General features: G+C 41.2%; 2 protein-coding genes across 5 annotated transcripts in view; one reads left to right on the top strand and one right to left on the bottom strand.

Annotated features, from left to right (window-relative positions):
* Ctnnb1 (catenin beta 1) overlaps positions 1–26,799 on the top strand; it is a 61,995-nt gene that overhangs the window by 360 nt on the left and 34,836 nt on the right. The window contains exons 2-15 of one of the 4 annotated variants that reach the window (XM_015489449.2): positions 226–453; positions 616–869; positions 999–1,237; positions 1,326–1,527; positions 2,772–2,916; positions 6,937–7,040; positions 7,119–7,457; positions 7,709–7,867; positions 9,662–9,781; positions 10,275–10,425; positions 10,521–10,642; positions 11,653–11,713; positions 12,674–12,894; positions 13,357–13,990. In XM_015489449.2, coding sequence (XP_015344935.1) covers positions 226–453; positions 616–869; positions 999–1,237; positions 1,326–1,527; positions 2,772–2,916; positions 6,937–7,040; positions 7,119–7,457; positions 7,709–7,867; positions 9,662–9,781; positions 10,275–10,425; positions 10,521–10,642; positions 11,653–11,713; positions 12,674–12,882 — 2,333 coding nt within the window. In that variant the 3' untranslated portion in view covers positions 12,883–12,894; positions 13,357–13,990. Of the gene's footprint in view, positions 1–225; positions 454–615; positions 870–998; positions 1,238–1,325; positions 1,528–2,771; positions 2,917–6,936; positions 7,041–7,118; positions 7,458–7,708; positions 7,868–9,661; positions 9,782–10,274; positions 10,426–10,520; positions 10,643–11,652; positions 11,714–12,673; positions 13,991–26,799 lie in introns of those variants that run through there. The other 3 variants (XM_015489448.2, XM_048795328.1, XM_015489447.2) reach the window with 3 other exon arrangements.
* The window catches only part of Ulk4 (unc-51 like kinase 4), a 522,779-nt gene continuing 509,465 nt past the window's right edge, over positions 13,486–26,799 (bottom strand). Inside the window, 2 exon segments of the mRNA XM_048795329.1 lie at positions 13,486–17,588; positions 20,308–20,393. Of these exon segments, the coding sequence (XP_048651286.1) occupies positions 17,510–17,588; positions 20,308–20,393 (165 nt within the window). The 3' untranslated portion in view covers positions 13,486–17,509.

Genomic DNA, 26,799 nt, shown 5'->3' with positions numbered 1-26,799 from the left:
TCTGGATGCAGTACCATTCTTCCACTGATTCAGTGAGTAACTGTTAGGTGGTCCCCTAAGGGCATAGATAATTTCATCGCTGAGCTAATCCTATCATTCTGCTTTCCTTGGCTGCCTTACAGATTTAACTTTATTTCTAAAAGTAATTAAAAGGTCATATCACAGATTTTTTTTTTCAAATTAAGGTAATATTTTCAGTGTACTAATATGGTTTCATTATTACAGCTGATTTGATGGAGTTGGACATGGCCATGGAGCCAGACAGAAAAGCAGCTGTTAGTCACTGGCAACAACAATCTTACCTGGACTCTGGAATCCATTCTGGTGCCACTACCACAGCTCCTTCTCTGAGTGGTAAAGGCAATCCTGAGGAAGAGGATGTGGACACCTCCCAAGTCCTATATGAGTGGGAACAAGGATTTTCTCAGTCCTTCACTCAAGAGCAAGTAGCTGGTAAATATTAATGTCTTACTGAAAGAATGCAGTGTTTAGAATGAAAGTTTTCTTGGAAAATTAGGATGTGATAGCTTCGATAAAATGAATGGTATGGTGAAAGAGAGTAATTCTGGTGAAGTCTGAACTTTGGATAGTAAGTGTTGAATTTACCTTTCCCAGATATTGATGGACAGTATGCAATGACTCGAGCTCAGAGAGTACGAGCTGCCATGTTTCCCGAGACGTTAGATGAGGGTATGCAGATACCATCTACACAGTTTGATGCTGCTCATCCCACTAATGTCCAACGTTTGGCTGAACCGTCACAGATGCTGAAACATGCAGTTGTAAACTTGATTAACTATCAAGATGATGCAGAACTCGCCACACGTGCAATCCCAGAATTGACAAAACTGTTAAATGATGAGGACCAGGTAATCAATCAATCACATAGCTAGCTTTTCAATCTGCCTTAATGAAAATTCTCAAGGGAATAGTTTCACAATAGTTCTTCAGAATCAGTATTTGAAAACTAATGATGTCTCTTAATTCCTGTGTTAAAGGTGGTGGTTAATAAGGCAGCAGTTATGGTCCATCAGCTTTCTAAAAAGGAAGCTTCCAGACACGCCATCATGCGTTCTCCTCAGATGGTATCTGCCATTGTGCGTACCATGCAAAATACAAATGATGTGGAAACAGCTCGTTGTACTGCTGGGACGTTACACAACCTTTCCCATCACCGTGAGGGCTTGTTGGCCATCTTTAAGTCTGGAGGCATTCCTGCCCTGGTGAAAATGCTTGGGTAAGAAAATATGTCAGAGTACTTGAAACTAAGACACAAAGAGAATGCAATCACAACATTTCTGATGAAGCTTTTTTCTCCTTCCCAGTTCACCAGTGGATTCTGTATTGTTTTATGCCATTACAACTCTCCACAACCTTTTATTACATCAAGAAGGAGCTAAAATGGCAGTGCGTTTAGCTGGTGGACTACAGAAAATGGTTGCTTTGCTCAACAAAACAAATGTTAAATTCTTGGCTATTACAACAGACTGCCTTCAGATTTTAGCTTATGGTAATCAAGAAAGCAAGGTAAAAAAAATTGTTTTGTGGTTTTCATGGTGCATAGGAGACCTTCAGTGTGATATAACACAGATCCTTGAAAATTCATAGTATTCTTCACCCTTTGTATGGATCCTAGACAAATTGGGCATCTCTATTTCTTTAAATATTTTGAATATGTGTAAAGCACTATGCTAAGTACTAGAGGTATAGCAGGCAAGCTTCTTTTTTAGTTTTCAATCATGGGTAGGAGAGAGGCATTGAAATAATGAACTAATTACTAATTCATGTGTTAAGAAGAAGAGGAGCTATGAGAGCACATAAGAAATGAAATAAACCTTAGGAGACCTGGGAGGAAGTGATAGTTGAATTCAGCTTTAAAAGATGACAAGGTATTGACTAGGTGAAGGTTAGGTGATGAAATGGCATCTTCCAAACTCCTAAGGAGGGAGGAGCATGTAGATTCTGGAATTTAAAAAGTACATAACTGGGCATACTGGCATACCTATACTCCCAGTGACATGGGAGTTTGAAGCAGGAGGATCACAAGTTTGAGGCCAGCCTTAATGAGACCCTGTCTAAAAATTAAAGTCTGAGAATGTAACTGTGGTAAAGTGCCCTTGGGCTCAATCCCCAGTATAACAAAAATAGAGAGTAAAAAGGAATAACCGTTTGAAGTAAGGCTACTATTGACATAGATCTTGCAGTGCTTTGTAGGAATTATTAAAAGTAAAGTGGGAACCATAATCTTCAGCAGAGGCATAAGGTGATGGGATTTGTTTGTAGAACATTAGGGATAGGGTCTGGAGGTAGAAATATACAGGAAAGTAAAGAACCAGAATGAATGATTATTTTACAGTATCTCTTAAAAGTGGATATGATAAAGAAAATTAGAATGTCAAAGATGAATTTCAGATATCCATTCTGGTTTAAATTATCAACGAATCAGTTTTGATACAACTTTCATCACTAGTGCATACCAACATGGTTTTGTTTTGTTTTGTTTTTGCTTTTGCTATAAACAGCATAGGAAGAAGGAAATCAGACCAAAGTTGATGTTGTCTTGGGAGAACTGGGATTCCTGAATTTTAGTGCAATGCCATAGCAGGAGAGGTTAGATAAAGCCCTAGTATTCCTAGACCTCTAGGGTCTAGGAATACATTTTAGTCTGAAGGCACGCTGGCTTATATTCTGGTGTAATAAGTTAATAATATGGCTTTTCTCACGCATTTGACCAAGATTCCATGACTAACAATATGTATACATCTTTCTAGCTGATCATTCTGGCTAGTGGTGGACCCCAAGCTTTAGTAAATATAATGAGAACCTACACTTATGAGAAACTACTGTGGACCACAAGCCGAGTACTGAAGGTGTTGTCTGTCTGCTCTAGTAATAAGCCGGCTATTGTAGAAGCTGGTAAGTATATGTATTTCAAGATCTTGTGTACAGTGTCTGTAATTCTGATTAGATTACTTACTTTAGGACAAGGGGAATTTACCAACTGAAAGTAGATAGTCCTATTGAATTTATAGCCAAGATCACATTCAAAAAAGGGTACGTTCTGCTTGTCCCAGGTTTGGTGCTATTTAAATTTAATTAAACTCACATACAGTGTTTTGCTTTGGTATTCTGTATTGTCAGTGAGCTGTTGGTCTGTTGTGAAAAATAGTTTTTACTGTTTCTACTGTTCCTCTGTTGTTTTCCCCGTAAGTATTTTTAATGAGGCAAAAATTGTATGTGTTAGTTTATATTGTGTACATGTTGGCGGTAGGAAAAAAGAGTACATGGTTTGCACTAGGGTCTTTCGTTAGAAGTCTTGGAAACTGTTATTTTTCAGCTATCTAGCGTCCTTTCTTCTTTCTATAACCCACCTAGTATCATCTACCTAGATTCTCAAACCAAGCTTCAGATCACTACTGGGAGAGGAAAAATATAAAGGCATTTAATAGAAGAAAATGTTGGGATATAGAGTTGGTAACACACTTTGTGTTTGTTAACAGTAATTTTACTTGAGAATTTATGGGAAAGAAGGGGATTATGATTGCCTGGATTGGCTTGCTGACAGTGGGATCCATAAGCTTGAGCTAGGCAAGTATGGCTGAGTTCATAGAACAAGAGGATGTAAATTCTGTAAGCTCTTCCAGAGACACCCGTATTATTTGTTTAAAAGTACAGATAATTAGGCTAACTTAATCATAATCCCTAAAATGTTTTTTTTTAAGTGAAGATAAACAACTTATTTGAAATGACAAAAGGTCTGTTGGTAGCTTAAAATTTATGGAATGGAAGCCTAGGAATATTCTATTCTTTTTTTTTTTTTTTTTTAAGATTTCCACTAAGTTATTCTAATGTTTGTTTACTCTGAACATACTTAGCACCTAATGTATTTTAAGCAACGGATTAGGCACATGATATACCTTGGGTAACACATAGGGTTCCTGTGCTTATTCTCATTCTGGGGAATGTGACAAAAATAAATTGGAATGCATGTTATGTGAGAAATAAATAGCAAATAATGAAAACAGAATTAACGGTGATGGGAACTGGCTAATTGGAAAGGGCATTACTACAAAGGAAATATTAAATGGGACTGCATGGTAAGAAGGAGCCCTTTCTACTGTCTAAATGGGGGTAGTGGTGGTAAATGCTTTGAAGGTAGAGAAAAGAAATAAATGTGTAGTATGAGTAGGAAAGAGATCGTGGAGCTTCACGTGCTGAAGAAGAACATGTAGATAGATAGAATTTGGTAATAGGGTGAATGTCCCAGTGGTTGATGAATTAGGCAGGACAATATCATGCAGGACTTTCTAGGCTCCTTTTGTTTCTGGAGTTGTGTGCTTTATTCCAATTTTGGTGTAACTTCAGTTAGTTTGGAAGAATAGGTGGGATCTGAATTCTAAAGGATTCCCTAAGGTTATATTTATCTTAAAGATAATAAGAAACTAAACATTGATGTGGCTATGTCCTAGTAGTATGCTGTTTTTAAGGGGCACAGCCATATCAATGTTTATAGTGGCACAATTCACAATAGCTAAACTGGAACCAACTTAGATGCCCTTCAGTAGATGATTGGATAAAAAGAAATGTGGCATATATACACAATGGAATATTACTGAGCAATAAAAGAGAATAAAACCATGACATTTGCAGGTAAATGGATGGTGTTGGAGAAGATCCCAAAAAAAACAAATGCCGAATGTTTTCTCTGATATAAGGAGGCTGATTCATAGTGGGGTAGGGAGTGGGAGCGTGAGAGGAATAGATGAACTCTAGATAGGGCAGAGGGGAAGGGAGGGGATAGAGAGTTAGCAAGGATGGTGGAAAGTACATTTATGAAGACACGAATTGGTGTGAACATACTTTATATACAACCAGAGATATGAAAAATTGTGCTGTATATGTGTAAGAATTGTAATGCATATTCTGCTGTCATTTTTTAAAAAATCAATTAAAAAATTTTTAAAAAGTAGAGGGAAACCATCATAAACAGAATCATAAATTAGGTAATAAATAGCATTTTAGCTCTCCCCAGGGAAACAATTTTTTTAGTGTACCAGTTTTTGCCAGGAGAATATTGATATATATTAAATTTGGGTCTCTGGGTTTGCCTTATAAAATTTACTATTTTGTATATAGCCCCTGGTGGGATTTTACCTCTTCAGCCCAGTGAAATAAAAACAGAAAGGAGAACTCTTTACCTAAAATTACTGATCCTACCAAATAAACACAAGCTTTTCTCTCCTTACCATAGGCCATTTGCCTCAAATTATTTAAAAATCTCTGTATAAACCTGTTGCAAAAGAAAAAAAAACAAAGCTAACAAGAAACTTTGGTTGTTGAACAGTGGCATAGCACCAGAGCAATGCGTTTGGAATATTAATATTAACATTGTGTGGATCAATAGTGTGACCAAAAGTTTAAGAGGACCAGATCACTGAGATGTTATAATAGGAATGAAATACTTTGTTTTTAGAGATATATGGCAAATTTGTCAATGTTTGAGACTTCTGAAAGATTGAGATAATATAATAGGTAAGGGACTAAGGGGGCAATCAGAAGTGGTTTGTGGTGGGGAGAACACAGGTACTGTGAAGATAAATGAAACTATCAGAAGGATTGCTTGTTTTTTTCTTCTTTTTCTTAAAATAAGAAGCTGACATATTCAGAGTGTAAGTAGGTATCTGGTAAACTATATGGTACCAGGATGCAGATGAAGGCAGAACTAGAAATTTTAGAAGTTCTTTTAGTCCATGAAGGTTAAGATAGGAAGAAAAGTGGAGAGGGTCAGGGACAGTGTCTCAAAGTCATCTGCCTGGGACTTTCCACTTTAGACCTGCCAAATCAGAATGGTTGTATGTTTTTAAAGTCTCTTAAGATATTTTGATGAGCAAGATCCATTCTCTTAGTGTTAATAACTGTGTAGAGGGAGGGAATGAAGTCTTAGTGGAAAAGAAAGTTGTCATTTAACAAATTCTGAGCATCAATTTTATGCAGATCACTGTAGCTGGAGCTACTGTGAGGAAAGAATCTGAGATGATCTGACGAATGAACAAGGGAAAGTGTCTCTCGCTGCATTCAGAAATGTTATTAGTTCAAGAGAGATGGTGAAGTTAAACTAGTATGGAGGATTGGGTTTCATTTTATATGCCTTTTCCAGAATAAATTTCTCCCATTAAAGGTCATAAATGAAGGAAAGTGTGAACCTTTGGGCTAATATATTTTGGAGTCAGTGACATTTGTTATAAGATAGGGTCTTACTGTGTTGCTCATACTGGCTCAAGCTATCTTTCTGCCTCAACTTACCGATTAACTGAGACTACAAGCACATACCACCACACCAGGCCCGTCAGTGACTTTTATATGGCCACCTTTCAGAATTGGTTTCTACCCCAGGAATTTACATAGTTACTTCAAGACTTTGCTCAAATGTCACTCTCACTCTGAAGTGACCTAATTACCTACTTAAAATTGCAATGTGCCCCCCCAATTATCCTATGTTGTTTTTCTTTGTAGTGCTTAATACCTGTATTTTAATTTATTAATTGTATATTTGGTATCTGCTACCTCCCTCATACTAGTGTATGTGCAGCTCAGAACAGGGTCTGGTACTAAATAAATATTTTTTAAATGACTGCATGGATGAAAAGAAATAAGTAATAGAACTATTACCTACAGGGGGGCAATGAAGATAATGAAGACATTTTCCATATAGGAAAAGAAGGAACTATAGATATTTCACAGAAGTTGTCACTAGTGAGGTGAATTGTTAAAGAAAAACCAAAGTACACCCTGGAAAATCAGGAATAAAGTATCAAGGAGGTGGGGAGATTGACTTTGAAAATAAAGAGGGAGATTTATGTGACTGTAGAAGACATTGAGAACTTTCAGGAATGTATAGCTAATGGCCGTTGCATTATATCCTTTGTAATTTTCTAGGTGGAATGCAAGCATTAGGACTTCACCTGACAGATCCAAGTCAACGTCTTGTTCAGAACTGTCTTTGGACTCTTAGGAATCTTTCAGATGCTGCAACTAAACAGGTAAATTCTGAGGCAGCTGGTGCTTTGGTGATAGGATTTAGATGCATATGTACTAAGCATCTGTTTTTATCTCCATAGGAAGGGATGGAAGGTCTTCTTGGGACTCTTGTTCAGCTTTTGGGTTCAGATGATATAAATGTGGTCACCTGTGCAGCTGGAATTCTTTCTAACCTCACTTGCAATAATTACAAGAACAAGATGATGGTGTGCCAAGTGGGTGGCATAGAGGCTCTTGTACGTACTGTCCTTCGTGCTGGTGACAGGGAGGACATAACTGAGCCTGCCATCTGTGCTCTTCGTCATCTGACTAGCCGACATCAGGAAGCAGAGATGGCCCAGAATGCTGTTCGCCTTCACTATGGACTACCAGTTGTCGTTAAACTCCTACACCCACCATCCCATTGGCCTCTGATAAAGGTATGTTGTCAAATAGAATGCCGTCAGAATTGAAAATGAACCACCTTTAGCTATTAGATGACTGTCTAGGCATAGGGATTGATAAATAGGAATTGTATTCCTTCAGAAATGTGGCTGGAATGATGTTCGGATTCTGAAATTTTGTGTAGTTATTATTGCTTTTTAGTTAATGCCAATCGTTTTAGTGATAATTATAGGCTAAAAAAATGATTTTGTTGATTTGTATGCCATTTCTTCCCTCTTATCTACAGGCTACTGTTGGATTGATTCGAAATCTTGCCCTTTGTCCAGCAAATCATGCACCTTTGCGTGAACAGGGTGCCATTCCACGACTAGTTCAGCTGCTTGTTCGTGCACATCAGGATACCCAGCGTCGTACTTCCATGGGTGGAACACAGCAGCAGTTTGTGGTAGGTAAATCTTTACTATAATATCTGGCATTTTAAAGGAATGTATACATTGAAAACTTCCTCAGTTATTGGCTCTCCCAAACCTCTAACTGCAGGACTGATGATGATGAAAAAAACTAAAATGTTTCTATGGCTGCAAAGAAGATACAGAGTAAAGTGGTCCCTAGTGACATTTTCTAGGACATGTTTTTGGCATGGTTTAAGCAGAGAATGTGGGAGTATAATTTGCTACTGTAGGGTTAGACACTTAATGAGTGCTGTCATTTAATGCATACAGAGGCTTACCTACTTAGGAAATTCAGTAGAGCTTTAATTTGAATACCAGTCTGTATGATTTTAGAGCTTCTTATCCTCCACTAAAAGATAAGTTTTGCTATAAATGCTTTACAGGTCTTTTTACTGTGTCTTCCATGTGAGGTTTTAAACTGTTTTCAGACCTAAGAATATAATATAGAGTTCAAGAATAAGTAATACGATTTTTGAAATCTTTACCCATAATATTCTCATCCTAAAGCTCTCGTGTCAAGTTAGTGTCTTAAAACTAAGTGTATAATCTTGTAAAGATAAAAACACTTCTGATTCCTGAGCCCTTCAAGATTCAGAACTTGAAAAAGTTTTCTTATTTAACCCATTTTTGTCCCCTGTCCCAGATGTGGAACACACCTATAAAAACTTAATACATGTATGTATAATTCTGTAATATATGCTTATATAATAGTAAGAGTATGATTATATTATGTACCTGTGTCAATTTCATTGCAATAATCACAGAATATAGAAAACTTGGGATTGGGTTAAATTAGGTTATTTTAAAACAAAGACAAACCCTACTGGAAAAGATCTTAGGATTCCCATATTGCTAATTGTTCTGTGTATTCACTCATATTGTGGCTTTCCTTTCTCCATTTATTTGTTATTGACCCATTTCCATGGAGTAGCTTAATAGAATGCGGATGGGAACCTTTTTTAAAATTTCAAAGAAGGAAGTTGTTTATAAAGCCACTGAAAGCAGAATCATAACAAAACAAAAAAAATTAACCCAGAAACAGAAAGCATATAATAAATACTTTACAAAAGCTAACTTCCTTCTCCTATATAGTTGTTGTTAAATAGTCTTGGTAGACATGAAGAGTAGATTAACTAAGTAAGTATTTCACCAAATAAATGTAGATGTCCAAAAATAGGGAAAATAGCAAGAGGTAGTCTGAGCATTATTCTGTGTGTCATCTCAAACCCTCTTACCTAGCATGGTTGGTATCTTAGTATAAGAGAATTACCTTTGGGAATCAAGGCATACAGAAATCGCACAATTGGTCATTGGTGTCCCTAGGGTTTTGTTGTGGTACTACCGGGGACTTGCATTTTCATTTACCCCTTGCATAGTGCACATATAATATAGTTATATTATACTGTTTAGGAAATAATGACAAGCAAAGATTATGTGTGTTCAGTATAGGCCCAGTTCTTTCACTTCAAATACTAATGATTTGTGGTTGGTTGAATCTGCAGATATGGAACCCATAGATATAGAGGGCTGTTTGCTTTGTGCACAGCCCTGGGTATGGAGGAGGGGTGCTGCTTGGAATTAGTGCTGCCGGGGCGCCTCCTTTCAGTGACATTTCACATGATGGAATCCTCCCTCATTCCTGAACTAATTGTAGATTATGGGGACCTTTGGGTATGTAAGTGAATAATTATAGTCTAGTAATTGCTGCTCAGAATGAAAAGCTGTTCAAGTTTTATAAACTTTAGAGAGAAGACTACCCTATTTGTTAACCATATTTCTTTCGATAGGAGGGTGTCCGCATGGAAGAAATAGTTGAAGGTTGTACTGGAGCCCTTCACATCCTAGCTCGGGATGTTCACAACCGAATTGTAATCAGAGGACTAAATACCATTCCATTGTTTGTGCAGGTATGTTTCGTTTTTAAGTGAGGTATTCTGGATCTAGATTTTATATGTTCTTACGTTTTCAGAAAATTAAGAGAGACCAAAATAGAGACAACCAATACTTAATTTTATGAAAATGTCCTTCATTTTCCTTTGTCATTATAAGGAGAAACACTGTGACTAAACCTTCAAGAAGAGGGGAGAAACTTCACATTACATTTTTAGGGTTGCTCAGGTTTGGAGGATGGAAGCTGGCCTGGGCTGCCAGGGCACAGGCATCCAACCAGCTCTGGTTTTTCTAGATCTTAGATTCAAATGGCCTCTGAAGAAAGGATTTGTAACTCAAGAGTATTCTAGATAGAATTCCAGTGTTCTAGAGCATTATTCAGAGAATGTGATTTGAAACCAATAAATGCTGCTCACACTCCCAATTGGGAATGTTTGCACCACAGTGGGGTGCTTGCCATGCTTTTAATTTTAGATTTAATTAGGTCTTGTTTATGTGTTTTCTCCTTAGCTGCTTTATTCTCCCATTGAAAATATCCAAAGAGTAGCTGCAGGGGTCCTCTGTGAACTTGCTCAGGACAAGGAGGCTGCAGAAGCTATTGAAGCAGAGGGAGCCACAGCTCCTCTGACAGAATTACTTCACTCTAGGAATGAAGGTGTGGGTAAGTAGAAAAGGAACAAAAGCCTTTTAGTGGATATGTGCGGACAGTAAAGCCTCAGCTTTTCCTCAATGGCCATTTTTCTCTTCCTTTCCCAGCAACGTATGCAGCTGCTGTTCTATTTCGAATGTCTGAGGATAAGCCACAGGATTATAAGAAACGGCTCTCAGTTGAGCTAACCAGTTCCCTCTTCAGAACAGAGCCTATGGCTTGGAATGAGGTAGGCAAATGTGTTCACATTGATCTGGTAGTTTGCTAGAGCAGATTGCTAGATTGTTGTTTGCAGCACTCAGTACATGTTCATTTTCATTGATGGTATCTATCCCTGGATGGAGTGTTGGTTGTCTTTATGCTGTTCAGCAACTGCTTTGAGGAAGAAGGAAGTAACCAGTTCAGAATCATTTAAACAAGTTGTCCCTTAGAATTCATAAGGAAGATATTTTTGAGGAAGGGTATATAGGAAAGAGGCAGAGGCAGTGTGTTAAGCAGTTAATTCAAGTCAATTTATTGATACTTTTTTAAAAACAGTTTTTCATATCTATAACAAATAAAAGTAGAAACGAATTTTTCTTCAGTGCAGGATTTCATTGAAACACTGTAGTAAACAAAATTAAAGCCAACCTGGAAGTCTGTTTTACCCACCCTATAATAATAAACTACAGAACATAGTCATACAGTGAATTATATTTGTTGAATGAATGGAAAGAAAAATTGGCAATCTAAGGTTTTTTTTTTTAAACAGTGAGTAATGTGTTAGTTGGGTTTTTAATAGACATTAACATGTTCCAACTTGAGCCACCCATCCTTATGCCAAACCTATTCTCATAGGTCTTCTCTGTCTTAGTTAATGGCAACTTTGTTCTTCCAGCTGCTCAGGCTAAAAATCATCTCTTTCCTACAGTACATTCTGTCAGCAGCTCCTTGGAGGGGGAATGGGGCATTGTGCCCATTGGGTTAATTGCTATATCTCTAGCACCAAAAGTGCAGTGTCTGGCATGTAGTAAGTGGTTAGTATGTTTAGTTGAAAGAATTAGTTAAATGTTTTCTCTTTGCACACAATTAAAAATAATATCTTTGAGGGAGGGATGTTTGAAGGACTCTGATTTTTAAAGTGTTTTTGTAATATTGCCTTCCATGACTTTTGTAATCTTCAGAGAATGCAAGAAAGTATAAGTTGAGAATTTTCATTTTTTCCTTGTATTCTTTCTTACCTTGTACTCATTTATCTAGACTGCTGATCTTGGACTTGATATTGGTGCCCAGGGAGAGCCCCTTGGATATCGCCAAGATGGTATGTCTCTCATATTTCTCCATATTTAACTCCAGACCATGATAAAGTTATAAAATTTTATGACAGAGCCAGTTTGCTCTTCTGGGAAACCAGTGTTGGCAAGAAAGTAGTGGCTGCAATTAAAGGCAGTTCTTAAATTCCAGAGTCAGCAATACTATTTTTTTAATTGAGCATAGGGAATTTTGAACCACACATACTGAGCATGCAGCAGGATCACACCACCAAATACACGTCACTTCTGGATCTGTGCTGTGTAGGATGTTCCAGTTGCCTGGCTTTTTATTCTTTTTGGTCAGAGAACCCATAATACCTTTGTCTGCAAATCTATCTATAAGCTCAGATGGGGGGGTATGTGTGTGTCAGTACTTACGTAGTTAGTTTTGAAAAGCTAATTTGAATCTTGATAATGAAGATGAAGGATAGAGTAGACTAATAACTCTGAACCTTCTTAAATTCATAATCTCATCTGGTTTTACCTATTTCCTAAACTCTGAAACTCATAGCCTTCTTACCATGGCAGATCAATGTCAACCCTTTAAGGTGTCATTGGAAAGAGTGTCTTGAGTTTTGTTTTTTGTGGGTATAACCAAAACTTCACCCCATCACACTGCCTTGTTATTATTTCCCTAATCAATGCCTAAGAGGCCACACAGTGGATTGCCGTTTTTTTCCTCAGGCACCTTAAGTCTCTTCCAGGGTAAAAAGCAGAGTGTTCAAGAGTATGTGAATGGTATGACTGAAACCGCTGGTGTGCTTCTAGTGAAACACACGGCTTATGTAGTCTCACGGGTGGCCTGGCTCTTGAGGCCTACAGTGAGTCACTGCTTGGCTCAAGAAAGAGGTTCAAGACGTTGGAAAGGACTGTTTTCTGACAAGTTTGCTACTAAACTGTGGCTGCCCTAACCTCAGTGTCAACCTGTGTGTTTCTCTCCCATTTTGTTGCCACCCCAAATTTTCTAGATCCCAGCTATCGCTCTTTTCACTCTGGTGGATACGGCCAGGATGCCTTGGGTATGGACCCCATGATGGAGCATGAGATGGGTGGCCATCACCCTGGTGCTGACTATCCAGTTGATGGGCTGCCAGATCTGGGACATGCCCAGGACCTCATGGATGGGCTGCCTCCAGGTGACAGCAATCAGCTGGCCTGGTTTGATACTGACCTGTAAATCATCCTTTAGGTAAGAAGTTTAAAAAAGCCAGTTTGGGTAAAATACTTTTACTCTGCCTACAGAACTTCAGAAAAGACTTGGTTGGTAGGGTGGGAGTGGTTTAGGCCTATTTGTAAATCTGCCACAAAGATATATACTTTGAAAGGAGATGTCTTGGAACATTTGGATGTTCTCAGATTTCTGGTTGTTATGTGATCATGTGTGGAAGTTATTAACTTTAATGTTTTTTGCCACAGCTTTTGCAACTTAATACTCAAATGAGTAACATTTGCTGTTTTAAACATTAATAGCAGCCTTTCTCTCTTTATACAGCTGTATTGTCTGAACTTGCATTGTGATTGGCCTGTAGAGTTGCTGAGAGGGCTCGAGGGGTGGGCTGGTATCTCAGAAAGTGCCTGACACACTAACCAAGCTGAGTTTCCTATGGGAACAATTGAAGTAAACTTTTTGTTCTGGTCCTTTTTGGTCGAGGAGTAACAATACAAATGGATTTTGGGAGTGACTCAAGAAGTGAAGAATGCACAAGAATGGATCACAAGATGGAATTTATCAAACCCTAGCCTTGCTTGTTAAAAAAAAAAAAAAAATTTTTTTTTTTTAAATATCTGTAATGGTACTGACTATGCTTGCTTTGAAGTAGCTCTTTAATTTTCTTTTTTATTTTTTTTTTTGCAGTAACTGTTAGTTTTTTTTAAGTCTCTTGTAGTGTTATGTTATAGTGAATACTGCTACAGCAATTTCTAATTTTTAAGAATTGAGTAATGGTGTAGAACACTAATTCATAATCACTCTAATTGTAATCTGAAGAAAGTGTAACATTGTGTAGCCTTTTTTGTATAAAATAGACAAATAGAAATGGTCCAATTAGTTTCCTTTTTAATATGCTTAAAATAAGCAGGTGGATCTATTTCATGTTTTTGATCAAAAACTTTATTTGGGATATGTATGGGTAGGGTAAATCAGTAAGAGGTGTTATTTGGAACCTTGTTTTGGACAGTTTACCAGTTGCCTTTTATCCCAAAGTTGTTGTAACCTGCTGTGATACAATGCTTCAAGAGAAAATACGGTTATAAAAATGGTTCAGAATTAAACTTTTAATTCATTCGATTGTGTCACCTTTTTTCCTTGACATTAAGTGTTACAGGAGTCTTAAGTTTACCCAGACTACCTTCATCCTGAGCAAAATTCACATAGTGAAAGTAATAATTTTAAGTTGTAATGAGAGAGAAGACCTTACCCTCTGCATAGGATTATTTGCCAAGTTTCTTTAGTACTTGGCCCTGGGTTTAAAACGCCCCCCTACCCCCAGTGTATTTCAGCCTAAAATATTGTGATTCTAACTAAAGAACTAGTACTCCTTCACCCTAGCCTCTTGGTGTAGTTATGGGTTTAATCTTGATCTTGCTCAGGTAATCAAAGGCCTCCCCAGTTCAAAGATATCTGGGTACCTTGTCTTTGAGCTACACTAAGCTAAAAGTCGAGAAAGCTGAAAGCCAAATAATCACCCTCTTTTAGATGGTGTTTCATTTCAAGTATTTTTTAAAAGTATACGAATTTGAACTTCAAGAACCTTTACCCAAGCGTGACTCAGAGAAGGGAATTTCTTCAGCTCCACTTTGAACTGATAATTAAACATGCTTAAGTGTCTATGTCTATCTGTCTGAACATAATCAGAGAGCCCGAACAGGTCTTCTTCCACACCATCTGCCAGATGAGCCAGTCATCCTGGTGGTAGGTCTGACAGGGTTCATTGCTCAGGACAGACTTGTAAAGACTTGTGATTTTAGTCTTTTAAAGTGAAACTGTTTCATGCTTAAGGAAACCTGTTGGTTTACTATGTTTAAAACATAGTGACTGACAACATGCATTCAGATCAACTTCATCTAGGGAAGACTTTTTGTAAATATTTCTTTCATAAAAACAAAATGTTATTGGAGTTGAAAGAGGGTGCCTCATGCATGACAGAATCAGCCAGTACTGATAGGTTGGTTAACACTAAAGACAGGGGACTGAGTTAAATATATTGACATAGGTGCAATAAAATAGGATGAAGGACAATCTAGAGCTTACATGTCGATATTAATAGTATTTATGTAGACTGTGTTTAGACTGTTACAGATGTGGAACACCTATAAAATGGGTTAAAGGATTTATAAGCTAGACAACATCTTAGAACTTTTGCCTACTGCTATACTTTTGAAGTTTAAAACACTCTGATCAGCAGGGTATTCTGGAATGTACTTAGAAGCACTAAGGGCAGTTAATCACCAAAATATTTAGGAAGAAAGAGAGGAAGGCTTGTTCTAGTAGCTGTCAAGCCTAACTTTATAAAGAGGTAGTTAGCACTGTTGTTGGCACAGCACCAGAAATGTGTATAGGATGTAGGCACTCAGAGAAACTTTGGAAGTAGCATAGGTCAGTGAGGAAAACTTTCATAAAGCTGTAGAACTAACTATTAGATGGCCAGAAAAATAACCATTACCCCAAAATATCAGGGTTTTAAATAAAGGTGGTACCAATACTGGTTTGGGTTTTGCCTCAAAACTCCAGGATGTCTGTGGAGCATGATGTGACACCCCATGTTGCAAGCCCATGTGTCCTGGTGTCTTTGTCCACACAAAACACATACTATATAGTAAAAGAGCCACAGTTTCACACAATATGGGTGTGGGTACATTACAAGATCTCTTTCATACAATACTGAACAAAAGCAACTTACTAATGCATGCTATAGAACTTAATTTTGTTAAAGGGGGAAGGGAACAAGCTATTTAAGGAAAGAATTCATAGATGGTGAGACTAAAAAATTATGAAATGCTTAGATGACTACAAAACCCAGAATGGTCCTTAACCTGGGGAGCGGGAGGTGCCATAGGCTCTTTCCTGTAAATTGAAATGGTGGGACTTGGGGAGGACAGGGAATAAAGCAGCCAGCAATGTTGAGCTCTGGCCAGGAGTGGTCCACTGGACAAAATGATTCTGAAATACCAAAAACTTCCTTGTTTTGTGTGCAACACCAAAGATTACTCCCTGCTTAAATAGAAGGGGGAAAGAGTCTTCCACTGCTCCAAAATACTTCTGAGAAGACTCCACACCCTGAACCTTAGGGCTGTTCCCCCAGGAACAAATATAAAAGGAGGGGTGACAGATACAAGGAGACCTGTATCTGTTCTGTGCACCCAACAGGCAGAGCCCCTGAAGCTGATCCAGGCCTCTGGCTGCTCCACTAACTACCCCGTACTCGGGCAAGATCCCATACTCTGGCAGATCTAATCAGGCCTGAACCATAGGCATCTCGCACAGCAGGACTTAAATCCTGAGGCCTTCTCACCCGTGGACATGAAGTAGACTATGAGAGGGCAAAGGAAACTGCCTGTGGTGGGACACAGAATACACTGAGTCACATATCAAGCTCTGAATACCTACTGATGGACACAAGGGTTACAGAGTCACAGTCTTGAATTCAATCAAGCTGTGCGGCCTTGTGGGCAAGTAAAACAGCAGCCCCCTGAGTGTTTTCTCATCTATGAAATGAAGCTAAGGCGGCCTGCTGTGCAGGCTGTATTGGGGATTTGAATAAGGTAATGAACATTTTTTAGATGGGGAAAATGAGGCCTCAGAGAGGCCAAGGGATGGCCTCAACTTGTTGAAGCTGTCCAAGATCCAACCCTACCTTCCATATTCAAGAGTAAGCCTTCCCCAGGACAGCAGTCCTGCATCCTTCCACAGTGTACACCAAATAACTGCACTTGACTTGCAGGAAAATTAAAAAACCTCCCTGTTTTGTGTACAACACTGAAGATTACTCCCTGCTTAAATAAAAAGGGGAAAGAAGAACCTTCCATTGCTCTGAAACACTTCTGGGAAGACTCCACACCCTGAACCCTAGGGCAGTTCCCCCTAGGAACAAATAAAGGGGTGGAGGTGTGCTGGGAAAATAGGGAGACCCATGTCTGTTCTCTGGACCCAACAGACAAGACAATATGAGGCAGAAGCTAGAAAGCTTTCCAGGATAAGGTGGGTAGGTGGTAACAGTAAGGGAAAACGATCTTGATGCCATCATCCCATCTAGTTGGGCATACTGTCTAGGAAGGCAGCATTCCTGAGCCTTTTGCATTCCTGTAGGCAAACTCAACCTATCTGTACTGGTTAGTAAATCTTGCCCAGTCCTCCCCAGGACTACTGAAATCAGTTTGTCCCTGGAACAAAAAAGTCCTGACAGGTAAAGTGGGAGGAAGACAAGGGGCTGAAACTACCTTCCAGAGGCTTGCTCTGGAGTTGCAGCTGGGTAAAAGATCTTTCCCATAGAGAAGCAGACCCAGAACTGTTTCTGACCCTGCTTTAGTAGCACAGGCAGGGCCTACTTTAGTGGAAGCCTACTCAGCCCACACGGAGAGAATTCTTGATCATAGCTAGCAAACCTGGGCTTCCCTACAAGAGTCAACGAGTCCATTCTGAACCAGTTGTCTAGGGCCCAGAGTTAGTGAGAGAACTTCAGTCCCAGGTTCTGGGTTCAGCTGAGTTTTATTGGGTCCAGGCCCAGCTGTGGCTGGTGATGCAGCAAATGTCTGGGAGAGGACCTTACCCACGCAGCCAAGGCTTGGTGTTGCAAAGTGGGCCTGCGCTAAGTGCCTTCCTGCTTCATGCCCACGGCTTGGAGGATTTCCAGGGCCAAGGAAGCCACCACACTGTCAACAGATAAACTGTGAGAAAGACCAAAGTAGACAAGACTTAACAGGCATGTGTGGGGTGAAAGGCCTTGATCAAAGGGGTTGTCCTTTTCATTTAAGCATTCAGTGGGACAGCAGCTTCCTAGAGCTCTATACATGACCTCTCTGGCAAGCAGAAATAAGAACCCCTGCTCTTGAGCTGTGAGGTGAGAATCCTGCTGCTCACAGCTCTGGTGGGGCTCAGATCTGGCCATGCTGGTGTCCTTAAGTTAGGCCCTGACTCTCTCACATCAAATCAGCTTCTGCCAGGAGCACTGATACTGCACTATAAGGACCTGACAGCAGCCAGACTGCTGAGCCTGCACCCTCAGGGGACCTTCCCAGCTCCTTCCTGGAGCAGACTTGTGGGTCCTAGAGCCACTCTGCATCCTCACTGGCCTGTCCTGCTCCATTTTGCCAGTTCCTGGCCAATCAGCCAGGAGCTTTGGGTTTCCTGCTCTCAGAGGTATAGATGCGCAATTAAAAACTTAAAGTGGAAACTTGGTCACCCCAGCACATTGTTTGAGACACTTGTGAACCTATGATTTAGCAACTGTTAGCAAAGAAAAGAATGACATTCACATAGCACTGACCCTTGAAGTGTAAAATTAGCTCATGGCATACTCTTGACAGCACAGAAATAGAGCTGTTACCACATAAACGGTTGGGTGGGGGTGCCACATGAAAGACGGGTGGCAGTGGGATGGGGCTGCAACCAGGACATGGTGCCATGAATTCCTGCTCTGTGCATCAAAGGCCCCGGGGAATAGCGGGAATGCTTTTGAACTCTGGCCTGCTCCTGGCTGAGCCCAGGCTGGTCTGGTGGGGCCAGACTGCCACCCCGCCTGCCAGAGCAGCCCCAGAGGGGCTGGCCAGGAAAGCAAATCAGCCTGCGCAGAGCAGCATCAGAACTGAGAGAACTGCCACCTACTCTGGCTGGGCCATCTGAGCCAAGTCCAAAGAAGGCGAGGTTTACCTGGTGTCGATGTTTGGTTGCTAGAGTGATGTGTGTGGGTGCAGGAGAGGCCACCACCTGTGGAGTGCTAAGCCTTATTTGGACAATTTAAAGCACATTTGGGTCTAGCTCCCCTGTATTGGTCCAGTACAATGTGTTAGCTTTGGCTTAAGGGCAGGCAGAGGGCCCTGCTAGGTGAGGAGCCCCACAAAGGTTGACATGGGAGAGCTGGAGCTCTCAGGGGCTATCTGTCAAACTCCACTCCTCAATGGCTCCCCTCACCCCCAGTGCCCTGCTTGGGGTGACTACACCACGACTCTGCAGAAGGCCAGGATCCATGGATACCCACAAACCAGCACAGCAGGCCTGCAGCGCAGCCCCAGAAGTCCATCCACACCTGACACCACAGGGGCCCAGCAAGGTGGGAAGGGACCCTTCGCCTCCAGGCCAGCCTCTCCTAACCTCACTGGAAAAGCTGGAGAAAAACCACTGATCTGTTTTTTGCAGAGGAGGAAAAGGGGCTGGGGCAGGCCAAGAACTAGTGTCCTCCTCCCCACAATCCAGCATTCAATGGGACAGGCGGGCTGCCACAGAGTAGACTCGTCTCGACAACACGGCGGCCATGTATTAACTCAAATGAGTACCAACCCGAAACACGAGCAGGGAGTTCACAGAACCCTGCGGTTCAGAAAACAGAAACCACAGGAAATGCCTGACTCCATGATCCACGGCACACACTGAATGAGGGTCAGGCATCCCTTAGGGCATGGGTCCTCCCCAGGGTGGGGAGAGCAGCTGGGATCAGGAGACTGGCCTGTTCAACCTCTGGCCACCTCCCTCAGCTTTGGGGGCAGTGGCCACAGGGAGGAGGGCTGCATTCACCAACCTCTACCCCGGCCATGCTGAGGCACTGACTTCAGAGTGAGGCCAGTTGCACGGCACCAGCTGATAAGGGATGGGTGCTGGACCACAGCGAATGTGGGCACCCCTCCCACGCCACCCCCTGCAAGTTCAGTGGGGGCAGCTGTATGTTACTGTAGGATGGTCCTCCAGTGACTCGTTCTCGTGTCCAAGTGTCAGCGTTACCCTGGGCTGAGATGCCAGTGCCTGCCCTCAGTGTGTCACATGCTCCTCGGGGACAGACCTACCCCTGGCCTAATAGGGACCTTACTTCTAGGATGTTCTAGACCCACGGACTGTCCAGCTGAGGCACAGGAGGCTGGCCTAACCCCACACTCAGCTTCTGCGTGTGGACTGCTCTGTTCCTGTGTTCCCAGTCTGCCCCCTGCAAGAGTCAGCTGATCCTCGTGCCGTGAAGCAGGCTGAGCTGCCAGTTCTGCCCCAGGCCTGCTGGGCCTGCAGGTCAGCCACAAGGTACTGATGACAATGCCTCTGGCTGAGGTGCCATGGGGGCATGTGTACGAGGCCAGCAGGCACTGCCTCTCATCAGGCTCACTGCATCTGCACCTGGTTACCGTCCACCCAACCTCCTGGCATGTGGTGGGGATACCGCCATTCTGCAGAGCTTAGGCTTTCTTTCCCCATATTGATCCCTGTTCCCCTCTTCTTTCCACTATAGTGAAGCTTCCCAGCAGGTAGAGGGCACAGAGCTCCTCCCCACTGAAGTGTCTCAGTGGCAAGGACAGGCTCGGTGGGAGGTGTTGGTTCCTGATATAGGAAGAAACGAGGGGAGAGGGGTGGTGGAGAGCATCTGCCAACCCTGTGCAGGCTGCTCGACTCCTTCTGGGCCCCACGTACCTATCACCTGGAGCCAGTTGCTCCAGAGCCTGCAGAAGGCTGCCAGCATTCTTGAGGCTTTCTAGGTGCTTCTCATTGGAGGTGATCTGCAAGGGAGGTGAGGAGAAGAGAGTAACCAACTGGTCCATCCTGACTCGCCCTTATGGATGGGCACCCTGAGTGTCAGGCCCACGTGGTGCTGAGGCTGCCTGTGGCACTGGAGAGTGGGCCTCCAGGCAGTCTGCAGCCCCCCCCCCCAAACCCTGGAGCCCAGAGTGCTACTGACCATGAGGATATAGGCAGGAAAATGAGAATCTGGGGTGGGCACAAGGGAGTCCACTGGGGCTGGAGTTGACCAGTTCAGGGTGGGTACCTGTGGGTCCTTCCTGTGGGTCCCTCAGGATGGTTTGTGGTCTGGAAGCCTGAACATTCCAGTTAAATCAAAACTCCACTGTCAGTGCTGGGACCCAGCAGGCCAGCTACTAACTGGAGATCTGCCCTTGGGGCTCTGAGCCTAACATGATCCCTTTCATGTGGACACAAGGATCATACTTCTGAGTGCCTGGGGATCTCAGGAGCCTGAGAGGAGGAAACAACCAAACCCCAGGAAGTGTGCCCAACTCATCACCAGTCCTGGGAACAGCTCACTTGGCATCCCTGACTCGGCTACACCCACCTGTGGGGGTCACAAACTCTCAGGGCTGGAAGGGGCTTGGATGGGAACTGACCCAGCCTTGGCACCCACAGACCTCAATTCAGCCCCTACATAAAACAAGTCCACCTCCTGTGAGGCTGAGACAGAAGCTTTAGGGTGGAACCTTTAATTCTACTATTAGACTTGATCCTTTGTTTTGATTTTTGTTACTGGGGAGTGAACCCAGGGACACTTTACCACTGAGCTGTGTCCCCAGGCCTTTTCATTTATTTATGTTGTACCTTTTAAAATTTTTTTCAACTTCTAAGTTGTCGAGGGTCTCACTAAATTGCTGAGATTGGTCTCAACTTGCAATCTTACCTCCTCAGTGTCCCCATTTGTTGGGATTACAGGTGTGCACCACCACACCCGCAAGACTTGCTCCTCTTAATTCGATCTTTGTTTGTTAGTTTAATATTGTTGTGATAAACACTGTGTGGCACTTTCCATTTCAGAGGGCTCTGCAGTTTCCCAAATGTTCTCATTTAACCTTCTCAGCAGCCTCACCTTGCAAAGTGAGTACATGCCATGTTTTCTAGATAATCAGGTAATGGAGGCCTAGCAAACTTCAGGGCCCACTACAGGAATGCACATGCACTTGATCCTCTCCCCATAAAGCTGGCCCTGACTGGCCTCAGCTGACCTCACTGCCCAAGTGTTCTGTGTCTCTCCACTTGATCATAGCCACCTAGGCTGGATTAGCATCTCCCTTGTTCTCAAGAAGATCATAGGGTAATTAAACCTTAACATGGACCCTGAACTCCATGTGAGTGAATTTGCACCTCCCCCGAGATCCTTTCCTACTTCGTGAGTGTGCCAGAGACCAGCTACCAGTTCAACTGGCATCAGCTGTGATTTCTGCAAATATTTGCATCTTAAAAGAACTGCATGTAAATTTGTTATGAAATCTACACTCAACTTGGTGAGTTCAGAAGACTGCTGTTTGAAAATGTCTTCTGGAGTTCAAGAAGTCTGAGGTAAGCACAAACCTATATTGAAGGTGCACTGCACATCAGAGCTCTGTGTAGATTCCCACTTGACTTCTCAGACTGCCTCAGACAGCTCAGCTGAGCTACACCTAGGCTCCTGGACCCAGCCAGGCCTGCCACGGGAATGTGTGCAGAGGCCACACTCCAAGGAAGTCACCCTACAATTTTCAAAGAAATAAGAGAACTTTTACCCAAAAGGTTGGTTACAAGGTGCCAATAGAAAACTACGGTGAGAAGTGTGCAATCCAAGGAAGAGACCAAAATAGCATCATATGCAGTGTCATAAACGTAGGCATTAACAGAGCCCCAAGCACTAAACCATGTGATCTGACCATGCAGCTGAACTCTACAGTTAAACATCAACTCTTGTCCTGTGTACAAAAAGCACATTAGAAAATAAAATCTTTAAATTATATCAATCAGGTTCCACTTCTGCGTAAGACAGAGAAAACACATGCCACCCTGTCTGTCCCTCTGAATGCAACTATCAAACCTAGGGAGAATGCACAGGCCAGCTATTTGAGAATGCCAGATGGTCAACAGCAATAGGCCAATTTGGGGAGAACCCTGAGTTCAAAGCACCTGCCTGGTGGAGAGTTTACCACTTGTCTCCAGTGCAGGCCAGCCCAGCCTCAGCAAACCCACAGCCCAGAGGGGAGGCAAGAGTGGGCAGACACACCACTCCAGGGAAAACCCAGCTGGAAGAGTGGAAAGGGGACTCCCCAGAGCTCCTAGAGTAGACGAACCCCCACACCTTGCTCCTCTTCCTCCATTGTGGTTACCCTAGGACCTGAGCAATTCTACGGGGGCTGCAGTGGCAGCTGGTGGCAGCAATAGCAACCAGCAACAGGAATCTGAAGTCAGAACTCCTCCTCTCTGCTCTTCCAGTGTTAGTAACAGACATGGTGCAATTGTGGAAAGGGAAAGTTTCTCCCCAGACAGAAAATGGGAGACCCAGGAAACCAGAAAGTACTGGGGAGATTCCTGAGGAAGAGCTTAGGAATGCAACCCAGTAATACTGTGTATGGAATCCCTGGGTTCATCCGCAGCCTAGGCATGCATGAAACAGATCCTAAGGGCAGACCCAGAATTGACCTAACAGATATATCTGTCCACATCCCAGACTGACCCCTGGGGAAGGGACATAGTAGATAGAGGCACACAGCACTGCAAATCCTGTGAAACATTCAAAATGGCAGTTCCAACCTGCAGCTGAAACTAACCAGCATAATTGCTTGCTTAAACAAAAATATCAATATTCTCATTGGGGTTTCAACGAGAGAGTCTTATACTGCGATATTTAAAATGACTGGGATAGGGCTTAATGGTAGAGCACTTGCCTAGCATGCTCAAGGTCCTGAGTTTGATAACCAGCATTGTAAAAAACAAAAACAAAACAACAAGAAGAAGAAAAAACACACACACACACACAATGACCAGGGTAAAATTCAAAATTAACTGGCATTTGAACAACCATGAACATCTCAGTCACATAAGGCAATCAATTCAACACAGTAAATACAATAACAGATGTTAGAATTACCTGATGAAGACTTTAAATTGTTATAAAAATGCAAACAAGCACTGGTACTCTTAAAAGAAGCATTAGAAGAGAATGTATCGGTGAGAATATAGAAGGTGCAAAAATAAGCCAAATGGATATTTGAGAACTAAAGTGGGCCTCGGAAATCCTCACTACACTGACTGAATGGTAACATGGAGATCAGAGTTAGGGAACTTGAAGATGGATGAATAGAAATCACCCAATCTGGGCACCACAGAGAAAAGATATTGTAGCCACAGATGAATAGCCTGTCACGAACTTGTGGGGCAATGACAAAAAGTTTGTACCACTGGAGCTACAGAATGAGAAGACCAAGAATGAATGGATGAAAAAAATATTTGAATAAACCAAAGCGAAAACTATTCCTAGTGATCAAACAATGTTGAGTAAATCACTAACAAGAAAAATCCACAGAAACCAGGATTGAAACTTGTCATAACCAAAATTGTTGAAGACAAAGAATCTTGAAAGCAGACAGAAAAACCAAGATGCATGAATTCGAGGGTAACAATGATTTGAATTACTATAGATTTCTCATGAGAAACCATCAAGACCAAAAGAAAGTAAGTGGAGTATCTTTAACATGCTAAAATAAATGCATTATCAAACTGTAATTCTGTATATAGAAAATATGACTCAGGAATGATCTATCATTCAGGAATGTCGGTGAAATAAAGACATTTTTAGGTGAAGAAAAAAAATAACAGAAGCAGAGCTGCTCTAAAATAAAGGAAGTTCCTCAGAGAAAAATATCATAAGGAAAGGAACTTCAGGATGAAGGAAGAGCAAGAGAAATGGTAAATGTAACAAAATGTTCTCTTTGCCTTTCATGGTAGAATAGCAAGAATTATGAGATTTTCAGTATATGTACATGTAGCATAAAAGACAATTGGAAGCAAGGTGTGGTGGCACACACCTGTCATCCCAGTGGCTCAGGAGGCTGAAGCAGGAGGATCACAAGTTCAAAACCAGCCTCAGCAAAAGTGAGGCACTAAGCAACTCAGTGAGACCCTGTCTCTAAAGAAAATACAAAATAGGGCTGGGGATGTGGTTGAGTGGCCCCGAGTTCAATCCCCAGTACCAAAAAAAAAAAAAAAAAAGAAAAAAGACAATTGGAACATGAAGCAGGGAGGACAAAGAAACCAACGAGGTAGCCAGGTTGCATATTCCAACTCAAGTGGTGAAATATTATCTTAAGTACACTGAGAGATGCATTTTATAATCCAGAGAGCAAACATCAAAAAAAAAAAAACTATACAAAGAGATAGTTAAAAAAAAAACAAAACAGTAGATACATAAAAATGTAATACTAAAAATACTCAAGTAGCTTTATAAAAGGCAGCAAAAAACAGAGAAAGTAGGGAAATGAAAACACTGGAAACAAACATTTAATAATTATATTAAATGAAAATGATCTACCAGTCAGAATGGCAACTATCAAGAATATAACCAACAGTAAATGTTGGCGAGGATGTGGGGGAAAAGGCACACTCACACATTGCTGATGGGACTGCAAATTGGTGCAGCTAATCTGGAAAGCAGTATGGAGATTCCTTGGAAAACTAGGACTGGAATCACCATTTGACCCAGCTATCTCTCTCCTGGATCTATACCCAAAGGACTTAAAGCAAATTCTGACAAATTTCAATGCTATAAATCCAACAGAATATGTCACAATCTCTAATGATAACAACTATAAGATGCGGATGAAAGAAAAACCAAATAAATGAAAATACTGTGTTCAAAAATTGGAAGGCTCCATACAATAGATATTAATTCTCACAAAATATGGTTTAATAAAATTCTTATCAAAATACAATTAGGAATTTTTGTAGATATAGAATAACCAATTCTAAAATTTGTGTGGAAAGGCAAAGACCTAGAATAGCTTTAACAATTTTGAAAAATCAGAATAAAATTTGAGGAGTTGTACCACCCAATTTTAAGATTTACTATATGGTTATAGTAACCATGACAGTGTGGAATTGGCAGGGGGACAGACACAGAGATCTACGGAAGAGAATGAACCAGAAATAATGTCACACAAATATTGTCAAAATTTTGAGAAAGGTGCAAAGGTAATTCAATGAGGGAAGAATAGTCTTTGGAGCAAATGATGCTAGAACAAAGAGAAGCTTATCTGCCACAACATGAACTAGACACACTTTTATACCTCCTAAAAATGTAATGCAAAATAGATCTAAATGCAAAATATAAAACCATAAAACTTTTAGAAGAAAATACAGGAGAAAAATCTATGTGAAGTCAAGTTTGTCAATGAGTTTCTAAACTCAGAAACATGATCCCTAAAAGAAAAAAAATTAACAAATTGGACTTAACAATATTAAAAACATTCATTTTTGAAATACTGTTGAGAATGAAAAGATAAGCCATAGACTGTGAGAACATATTTGCAAATCCCACAGCTTAATAAAGAGCTTGTATTCAGAATATATAAGGAACTTTAAAAAAATTCAACAATAAATAAGAGAACCACCAAACCAACTTTTTAAAGGGGCAGAAATTCCGCATAGACAACTCACCAAAGATGACACATGGGTGGCAAAAGAGAAAAATGTTCAACATCATTTGTCCTCAGGGAAATGCACATTAAAACTGTAATGAAATACCACTAATACTTAGTAGAATGGCCAAGATTCATAAAACTAACAACAAATGCTGGTGAGGATGCAAAATAACAGAAACGCTTACTCACTGCTGGTGGGCATCCAAAATGGTACAGCACTTGGGAAGACAGTTTGGCAATTCCCTGTAAAAGTAAACACAGTCACCAGGTGGCCTAGTGATTGCACTCTTAGGTATTTACTCAAGTGAAATGAAAACCTGGAGCCACACAGAAGCCTGTATGCAGAAGTCCACAGCAGTTCTATTCACAATCACCAAAATGTGAAAGCAACTATGATGTTCTTCAACAGGGAAATGAAGAGCAAGGAAGTCATTCATGTGTCACTTAGAACCCAAGCACACCTGTGCAGTCTGATTTTTTTCAAACGAGATTATCAGTAAGTTCAGGTAACTTTTGAAGAGAGTTTTTTTTTTTTTTTTTTATTGTGGGTTGTTCAAAACATTACAAATTTCTTGACATATCATATTCCACACTTTGATTCAAGTGGGTTATGAACTCCCACCTTCACCCCATACACAGATTGCAGAATCACATCAGTTACACATCCATTGATTTACAAATTGCCATACTAGTGTCTGTTGTGCTCCACTGCCTTTCCCATCCTCCCACCCTCCCCCCT

The sequence above is a fragment of the Marmota marmota genome, unplaced genomic scaffold, assembly GCF_001458135.2.
Source record: "Marmota marmota marmota unplaced genomic scaffold, marMar, whole genome shotgun sequence".
Classification (NCBI taxonomy): domain Eukaryota; kingdom Metazoa; phylum Chordata; class Mammalia; order Rodentia; family Sciuridae; genus Marmota; species Marmota marmota.
This window is presented reverse-complemented; position numbering and strand designations above follow the sequence as displayed.